The sequence below is a fragment of the Palaemon carinicauda genome, chromosome 11, assembly GCF_036898095.1.
Source record: "Palaemon carinicauda isolate YSFRI2023 chromosome 11, ASM3689809v2, whole genome shotgun sequence".
Lineage (NCBI taxonomy): Eukaryota > Metazoa > Arthropoda > Malacostraca > Decapoda > Palaemonidae > Palaemon > Palaemon carinicauda.
Genome location: NC_090735.1, coordinates 121,374,706 through 121,384,705, shown reverse-complemented (window position 1 = coordinate 121,384,705; position 10,000 = coordinate 121,374,706). Strand labels below are relative to the sequence as shown.

The following is a 10,000-nucleotide window of genomic DNA, read 5'->3' as shown; positions in this document are numbered from 1 at the left end:
AATTACTGAATTAATCAAGTGTGAAGGACTGTAAAAGTCCTATGAAAAAAAAGACGAGGGTAATAGCAAAAGGCATACACATTCTTCCCGATGCCACAAAATAAGACTGAAATTTAAGCTCTTCAAGATTCTGTAGAATCCTAATGACTTAAAATATCTTCAGCATATGAGACAGCACATTTGTATTCAGCTAGACTTTTAAGAATATCCAGACTTTTGTGTTGGCACAGCCCTTGATGGCCACGAAATAAGGTGCTTCGACAAAATCTAAAGCTATCATTTCCTTCTTCCAAATAGCAAAAGGCCTAAATCTCACATCTGTCATGAAATGTATCAAATTATTATTATTATGATTATTATTAGCCAAGTATGAAATAACCACTAGGGTTAAAGCAAAGAAAATAGTCTAGTGAGGAAAGGAAATAGGGAAATAAATAAAAGAGAAGCAATGGACAATTAAAATAGCATATTTTAAGAACAATAACATAAAATAGACTTTTCATAAACTAATGTCAGTCTGTTCGGCATAAAAAGGAAGCAATTTTGATTTTTTGAAGTTCCACTTAATCAACTACCTGATTAGAATCATTCTACAACTTGGTTACAGCTGGAATAAAACTTCAAGAATACTGTGTAGCATTGAGACTCGTGATGGAGAAAGCACGACTATTGGCCAACTGGAAAATAAGCCGAAAATCAGTGCGAGGTCATATTACATAGTCTACATAAATAAAGCTAAAGATTATCATTAAAAGTCTCACCTCCTCCGCAAGTTTCCGTACAGCTGCTGAAACCGACGACCTTCCATTCGTATCGCTTCCTTCGTTTTTCGTGTTTTAGTTTATCCTTGCCTCCGTTTTTCTTCCCTCGCCTTTCCTTCCTCTTTTTCTTCTTTTCCTCTTCCTCCTCCTCTTGCCTCCTCCTATTCGCCAAGACAGAGTTGCCATAAGGGCTGCTTGAGCGAGCGTCGTTGACGGGTCCTACAAAGGACATTAATACGATTTAGATCATAATTACTGTAGTCTTTTATTTACTGAGTAATTTCTATTAGATGAGATTAAATCTGCATTAATGAGACTATTAGCTTGTTTTAGGTTGTTTCTGTTATTTGGATTAAAGTTGTGCTTAAACATTTTTTCACAGAGGTTTTTAGTGCCAGTTATTTTAAGGCCATCATAAATAGTTATTATTATTGTCTTGGTTTTGTAAAGTTATTTTGACATACTCGAAATGCTGCAGGTGACGAAAAACAAATATCTTAAACAAGCATTTAAAACAATACCTAGTTAAACAGTTCACTATATCTTTGGTATTAGCGAATTATTAATCATTGTTGTTTCCATGAAGAATTAATTACAAAAGAGCGGTTAAGCATAAAATTACTCATTCCTCTTTATACTGTAATCTGTACATATTATACCTGTAGGGATTCTTGTAGTATTGTTAATTTGAATTAAATTTATATCCACTGAATAACCAAAATTTCGTTAAAGGTATATTATGAAAATCAGGTCTTGCCGAGAAAAGAAAACATCGAAAAATTTATGTCCACCATTAAAATAAAATGAAAAAATCTGTGGTCCAACTAAATTCTTAGTCAGAATGCAATATACATTTTTTGGGGGGTGTAGGGTGTGATTCCCTATTCCAGTATAAACCCATTCATGAAATAAAATGTTAATTTATTTACTTATCTTTAAACTTTGTCATTAACCATTATATGATTTTTGAAGATCTTATCATACAATCTTCAATGATGTTTATAATAATTTAAACTACCAAGGCTGATCATTCAATAACTATGTAAGAAAAATGTCTGCTTACCATAAAATTGATGAAATTGATACCCCTTCTTTTAGTGGAACAATTATTAAACTATTGGTAACTCGATTAGAGAGAAACGTTTATCTTAGTTAAACAGGAGGCAACCTTTTGGCTGGGTACAAAAATAGAAGAAATATGCCCCTGTGAATGTCAAAAGCATCGCTTACATACTAAGACTAATCTTAATACCACTCATCTTAAAATGCAAAGAGCTAATCATCAATAGGTCCTAGAAATTAGTAACTACAAGTCCCATTTCAAAGACTGTCCTTTAAGCCTATTAATCTAGAATTACTGTAGTAGTTTGTAACTCAAAATGTTAGTAATTAAGTAGAGTAGTAAGTACCTCTAGTTATATAAAGATCAAAGGATTTAAAATTGAAGTTTTACTACTATAGATATCAAGAGGTAAAATAGAAAGAATTAATTAGATCTACTATGACCCATCTGAGTCATGCTGTTAGTTTATACACATACGCAAATACTGTAATTACTTGCTGACTATATACTAGTTATCTAAGTTTGTCATACACTTTTTTTAAGTCGGACAGTTATGAGAATATATATTGTATTTACATGGTCATATTCCATCAAAATGATGAAATAAATATGCAAAATCAAGAAAAAACGTGAATTAGGCTGGATATGATATTTACAACAAAACATAAAATTTAATACATGAACTTGTAAAATTAATTCACAAATTCACAAATATTCTTTAGCAAAAGCCAGTATCAAAAACCTTGGTCAGTGAGCTCATATTCTAACAAAGTCTGGAGAGCATAATAACTCCACTCGAAAAAGAAACGTACACCCTTTACATAAGAAAATTAGGAGACAAAATAAGAGAACAAAACAACTATCTTACGATACATATGGAAACGATGCAGAACGTCACAACTGTACACCATGATGGAGGAGATTGAGTATCTATCCGAAGGTGACAAGGGGGGGAGAAGAGAGCTTGAGAAGATTGGAGTGTGATTGTGCGTAAGCAGCAGCGTGCACCATTCCAGCTCGTTTAAACATACCTGCATACCCCATGCGACTCTTGGCAGCAACACTGTGGGTGGTGGACTGTGGAAAGGATGGGGGAAGGTGTTTGGCAGGGGAGATAATCCTTCTAAGACCATTCATTGGTTGGGAATGTGATGACGATGGACGGGAAAGATAGCCAGGATGAAGATCGTTCATCCAAGGAATGTCATGTAAGGGAGACTTAGTATAGATAGGAATGGAAGGTTGTGATAGTCTTCTGTCGTGCCCCACGAATGGGCTATGAAATCTGTAATTAGGATGGTAACTAGGGCTTGTGAAAAAAGGGGCATGCATTTGTGATACACTGGGATGCATTCTGTTTTTGCTATTCAGGTATCCAAAACCATGCATAGTTGGATGCATTGGTCTATGGATATCTAAATTTGGCATTTGTCGTCTGTATGAAGAAACAGAGTCCCTAGTAGGATGGTGATTATATTTATGTGAGGTTGAAATCAAAGGTTTGCTCTTGGCAGCAGAACTAGCAGGTGAATAGTCGTCAGTGATAGGTTTCTTTGAGACAGGCTGTTTCTGATCTATGCTGTCATTAATGGAAGATGATGGAATGACTTTGCTGGTAGTTGTGTTTATGTTATCGGTATGAGGAGGATTATTCTGATAGCCAAGATGCATTGAAGACATATTAGAGTGTGAGTCTGAAGAAGCATAAACAGCAGCAGCCACTGGCTTGTGAATAAGCTCCTCTGTCTTCTTATCAAAAGGGTGCTGCTGGCTTCTAGGAGTAGAGCTGGTGCTGGCCAGATCATCAGAACTCCCATTCCCAGAACCTTTAAAGCCTTCTGATACAAAGCTGACCCTATTGGAATCCCTGAATGACCCAACAGAGAAAGGTGGTGTACCAGAGGGTGGGATCCTGGATGCTGGCCCCCCAGGAACGAGGGGATTAAGAGGGTTGTCAGGTCTAATTGGTCTCTGAGGCGCCCCTGGAACCACAGTTGCCCCATTTCTTCGTCGCGAGGGAGACATCGGAAGACGATACTCGTACTTGATCCCAGGATTCGTTGACTGGTAAAATAGCTGAAAAAATACGCTTGTTTTTATCTAAACGTTTTCTCCTCAAAGTTTTACAAGTACTTAGTGTGAAATTCCAAATTAAGCATATAGAAAGTTAAATATGATCAAAATAGTTTCAAGTTATTAAATGCGTTAAATATCAAGTCGAAGCTTTTTCATTAATTAAAGAATGTTAATGACAAACATAGTAAAGATAGATCATTGTCAACGAGGAGCCGTTAAAAATTACTGTATTTTCTAGCTAGATGTGTATCAAAATATTAAGATTAGTTTATTACAACCTTATATTTTTATAAAAAAAAGAAATGGCTGTGTAACTGTGTGCTAGACAGAATTCAATCTAAAATCTGGAGAGAATTCAACAATCGGGAAATGATCTAAATGTAATTAGTTTTGCAAGTAAAACAATCTTTATATTTACCTAACAAATTATGGAAAATCAAAAACAATTCATATCTGTACGACCCCAGTAAACAGCATCTCGTGTGATTCATATAGTCACATGCGAATTTTTCGCATAGGACAAGCTGCTTAATTCTTACCATAACATCGACTGGTTGTTGAAGAGGTCCTATTGCTGTCACCATGTCTCCTTGGAACCTTTCAGGCCGCTGGTAGTAGAAAATTGCTCCAGAAGCTTGATAATTACCTGAAGAATTGATGGCCCAATTGCCATTCAAAAAGAAATCTCCACCCTGGTGTCTTAGCGCTGTAAAATAGATAACAGCAAATTATGATCCTATTTTCTTACAGATACTAACAAGTTTTTCACACTGGAGCACAGTCTTATCTTTCAAATATGGCAGCCACAATGGGTACATTCCAGTAGAATTACCTTACTTTACCCCTGTTTACCAAATACTATCCAAAGTAATTTGTGAATGACTGTAGGTCTTCGAAATTAATATACTAAGAGTTCAAGTTATATGTCCTAGAACTTTTACAGATTCAGGAGGAAACAAACTCCTTTTGTCAGAGCAAAAGAAATCTACAACCTTTGTATTGTTTACAAATACTAACCAAGGTAATTGGTAGAGGGGCGTATGTGTTGAATGGTGATGTTACTGGCACCAGTGGGCAAGGTTGCAATAACATTATATCCATAGGGCATCTTGGCACGAGAAAACACACCAGATATTATCCTGCACGTGCTGTTGTCACCTCCGCAGACGCCGCAAGCGTCATAGCGAATGCCAGATCCCAAAATATTATCGCATCCAATTTCCTGTTGACATAAAGAAAGAGTCAGTTACATTAAAATGAATATTATAAAAAAAAAAGCAAAACATTCTCCCATCTACTCACATCTTTACATCTACTAAAATACACAGGTAAGGTATGTGGCACATTATAATCACATCTTTACATCTACTAAAATACACATGGTAGGTATGTGGCACATTATAATTTAGCCATTTATCATTTATTATCCCCCTTGTTAGTGTTTTATATCCCCGTGACTCAAATTCTAATTAACCACTTATCTGTAATTATACTTAACATCACTTAGGACATTAACTTCATTCGTGACGGCTTTATTCTGTATTGTTTTATTCCAGCTGTGACCAAGTTGTGGAATGATCTTCCTACTCAGGTAATTGGATGGGTGGAACTTCAAAAGTTCAAACTTGCAGCGAATGTTTGTATGTTGAACAGGCTGACACAAGTCTCTTTTTATAGTTTATATATGAAAGATCTGTTTTGATGTTGTTACTGTTCTTAAAATATTTTATCTTAATTGTTCATTATTTCTCATGTAGTTTATTTATTTCCTTATTTCCTTTCCTCACTGGGCTATTTTTTCCTGTTGTAGCCTTTAGGCTTATAGCACAGTACTTTCCCAACTAGAGTTGTAGCTTAAATGACGATGCTATCAATAATAATAATAATAATAATAATAGTAGTAACAATAATAATAAACATCATCATCATCATCATCCCACGCCTATTGATGCAATGGTCCTCGGTTAGATTTCGTCAGTCGTCTCTATCTTGAGCTTTTAAATTAACACTTCTCTATTCCTCATCTGCTACTTCACGTTCCATAGTCCTCAGCCTTGTAGGTCTGGGACTCCCAAATCTTCTAGTGGCTTGTGGACCCGAATCGAAAGTTTGGTGAACTAATCTCTCTTGGGGAGTGCGAAGTGCATGCCCAAACCGTCTCCAGCTACCTCTCACCATGATCTCATCCATATATGGCACTCGAATAATCTCTCACAGTTTCATTTCTAATCCTGTCCTACCATTTTACTCCAAATATTCCTCCGAGGGATTTGTTCTCAAATCTACAAAATCTGTTGGATATTGTTTCATTGTTATACCACGACTCATCCATACAGTAACACCGATCTCACTAAACGGATATAAAGCCTGATTTTTATATGTAATTTCAGGCGATTTAATTTCAAAATTTTACTTAATGTCTGATTTGCATTTTTCAATTTTTCACTTAACTCGAATTCTAATAAAGATCTTGTATTAGAGATCATAGTTGCTGAATATTTAAAGGATTCCACCTCATTAATCCTTTCTCCTTTTGATGACATTTCATCCCCCATTGCATATTCCGTTCTCATCATCTTTGTCTTTCTTCTGTTTATCTTGAGCCCAACTTCATGCGATATTTCATGCATTCTGGTACGCAAGTTTTGCAAGTCCTGTGGTGTTCTGCTAATCAGGATGTCATTATCATACTCTAGGTCAGCTATTTTCCTGTTACCAACCCAGTCCAATCCTTCACCACCTACAACTGTTCTATGCATTGCAAAATCCATGAGGAAGATAAACAACATTGAGTGACAACACATTCCCTTGGAGTACTCCACTGTTCATTGGAAATTCTTGATAGGACTACACTAACATAGTCCACAAATCCCATCAAAACTGGATTTCTTTATTCTACACTCTACTGTACCACATGTCTTGAAATTAAGATTTGGTAAGTACAGCTTCTACCTTTTATAAATCCTGCTTGTTCAATTATCAGCTTTTCATCAACCTTTCAAGTCTCTTTAAAATAAGCATACTATATATTCTCTTAACTGACGTAAATGTGATGTCTCTAACTATTGCAATCAGTCAGATTTTTTTTTTTTTTTTTTTTTTTCATTTTCACCAACACTCCTAGCTCCAATTCATCAGGTTTTGTCCCTTCACGCCACATTCTACAAAATAATCTTGAAAGGATTCTGGGAGTCGTTTCATTTTCGCCCAATGTCATCTCAGCAGTTATTCCATCGTATCCAGGGGCTTTCCATCTCTTTTTAATGATAGCTTCGACTTCAAACACATTGAATTCATCCATGGGCACATCAAGGTCTTCCTCAGCTTCCGATATATCAATCAAATTATTCCTTTCATATCTCCTATTCATAACCTCTCTAAAGTGTTCCATCCAACGTTGCCTTTCTTTATCTTATGCTGTTATAACAGATCCACCTCACTTTTTGATGGTTATATGCTTCTTCTTTGCCCCAATAGAGATTTCACGAATAATTCTATGAGCAATTCTTACACCATAACCATTTCCTGAATAATAATAATTGTGAAAACCTTAACCTGCCGATAGTCGGCCTTCCTGGAAGTCCAAACAGAAAGGCAAATAGACCTTTTATGAACGGATTAACTACGGACGCCCTAAGACTTCATTTAATAAGTTTTACTACATTGTAAAATTGAATACTGGGTGACATAATAATAAGTCGTGGTAATCAACATATTTAAAATCTAAATTTACTTTTAAATATTCAAATACGAATTTGAGACTCCAAGAAAATGTACAATGATAAACATTAATGATTTTAAATAATAATATATGGATAAAACTAGTTTCATTGATAATTATGAAATGTTTGAGAAACTGTGTTCCGGATAATAATAATAATAATAATAATAATAATAATAATAATAATAATAATAATAATAATAATATTTTCATAATTATGAAGACATTAAAAATGTTTCACCATCATTGCCAACAACAAGCGTTTCATGATTTTACCCTGTTGGGAATTTCGACTAAGTCGTAACTTTTATAATATAATACAGATACAGAATATTCGTCTTATTTTCATACGTCAGTAAAATATAAACTTCGCAAAACTGGCTAGGCTTTCATATTATGTATATTTTATCTTATTTAATTTTTGAAATGCTCTCCTTTGTACTGTATGAATTGTGGTATTGTCAGATTTATATACAATAAATAAACGTGTGTGGAATTTATTCATGTAAAACCCTAAGTAATTTGCCCATTTTTCCCCAAAATTTTGCCATCGCGATTTTTTTTTCTATAATAAAAGTCAACTACAGGTGCAATCCAATATATATTTTCTGCATAAGTCCAAAGATTACAAGAGAAGTTTATGAAGATAAGAAAACTACGAACAAATAACTCATTCGACAAGCGTGTATGATGGATGCAAAAATGTGTGTTGTTTACATGTACGATAAAAACAAAAATAATGTTGTTTATGTACATAAAGCCTCGTCCCTGATTCAGAATGTGGTCCATTCAGCCCAGCTTACAATGCAGTTGTTTTAATTGGAGATTTAATAGCAACGTAAATAAGAGCTCTCCAAGTCAGAGGCATAATTAGTTGTGTGATGTATTTGATATTACATTTCTCTCTCTCTCTCTCTCTCTCTCTCTCTCTCTCTCTCTCTCTCTCTCTCTCTCTCTCTCTCTCTCTCTCTCGTCACGTTATTTGTTCTTCACTTTTAGTCTTTATACTATATATTCCCTCTTGTGAGTGTGTAAACGTGTTTTTGTGCTTGCAACAAATTACAATATAGCTTTTCTTGTTCGAAATGTTACCATTTTTGCCATTAACCAATTAAATTTCTTGTATCGAAATTGTAAAGGTATTATTGTATTGTTTCAATGTCAACTACAAAAATTTAATTCACTTGCACTGCAAATTGAACAGAGACTGATGAACGGCAATATAAAGTATCATAGTAAAAGTAAGGGGAAATACTCAACTGAAATAATTCAGAGATACTTTGGAAAATTATTTATAACAGAGAATATTAACAGAAATCAGTGGTAAAACCTTGAATGCTATGAATATTCTAAAAGCACCGTTAAGTATAATGTTATAGTTTTATGATTCTTGCATAAAAAAAAAAAAAAATAATACTACTACTACTACTAATAATAATAATCCAGTATCCCCGGGATGGGGTTTAATAGTCTGCGGTATTTAAGTGCCATAACTTCAAATTGAAACGCCGTCTGCTCTGAATGCAAAAATATTACCAGCCGACAGACGAATACACGAAAAACCGGCTCCCTTTTCATGAACATCTATTTATGGTTTTAGCAATTTAATTATATACCCCTCTAGCGTGGGTTACGTAAGAAGTGTAACAACCAGTTAAGTATTACAAGTATGTGAAGGTCTTCTAGATTCTTCTAGAAAGTTCTCTATAGAAAAACAATTGTAATTAAAATCACATTCTCCTGAGATTATCTTTAAAGCATAGGCAAGATTTTACGAAAAAAGAGTGGAATAGACATATACGCATTAAGATTTAAATATTTAAATATGGGTTTTGCGTAAGTTCAGTATTTGTGGATACAATGCAATAAACCAAACTTAGAACGTTATACTAGTTAATTTGAATTTATTATTATTATTATTATTATTATTATTATTATTATTATTATTACTAGCCAAGCTACAACCCTAGTTGGAAAAGCAAGATGCTCTAAGCCCAAGGGCTCCTATAGGGAAAAATAGCCCGGGGAGGAAAGGAAATAAGGAAATAAATGATGAGAACCAATTAACAATAAATCATTCTAAAAACAGTAACAACGTCAAAACAGATATGTCCTATATAAACTATTAACAACGTCAAAAAAAGATATGTCGTATATAAACTATAAAAAGACTCATGTCAGCCTGGTCAACATAAAAAATTTGCTCCAACTTTTATCTTAATTATCAGGATAATGTGGAAGTATTATATACAGACATCTTTGCTCTTTTATTCGGAAGAAATTTTTGAGAGAGAGAGAGAGAGAGAGAGAGAGAGAGAGAGAGAGAGAGAGAGAGAGAGAGAGAGAGAGAGAGAGAGAGAGAGAGAGAGATTATGGAAA

At 34.4% G+C, this 10,000-nt stretch overlaps 1 protein-coding gene across 1 annotated transcript in view; it reads right to left on the bottom strand.

Annotated features, from left to right (window-relative positions):
• LOC137649452 (thrombospondin type-1 domain-containing protein 4-like) overlaps positions 1 to 10,000 on the bottom strand; it is a 106,183-nt gene that overhangs the window by 24,326 nt on the left and 71,857 nt on the right. The window contains 4 exon segments of the mRNA XM_068382436.1: positions 762 to 980; positions 3,723 to 3,900; positions 4,440 to 4,606; positions 4,918 to 5,122. Of these exon segments, the coding sequence (XP_068238537.1) occupies positions 762 to 980; positions 3,723 to 3,900; positions 4,440 to 4,606; positions 4,918 to 5,122 (769 nt within the window).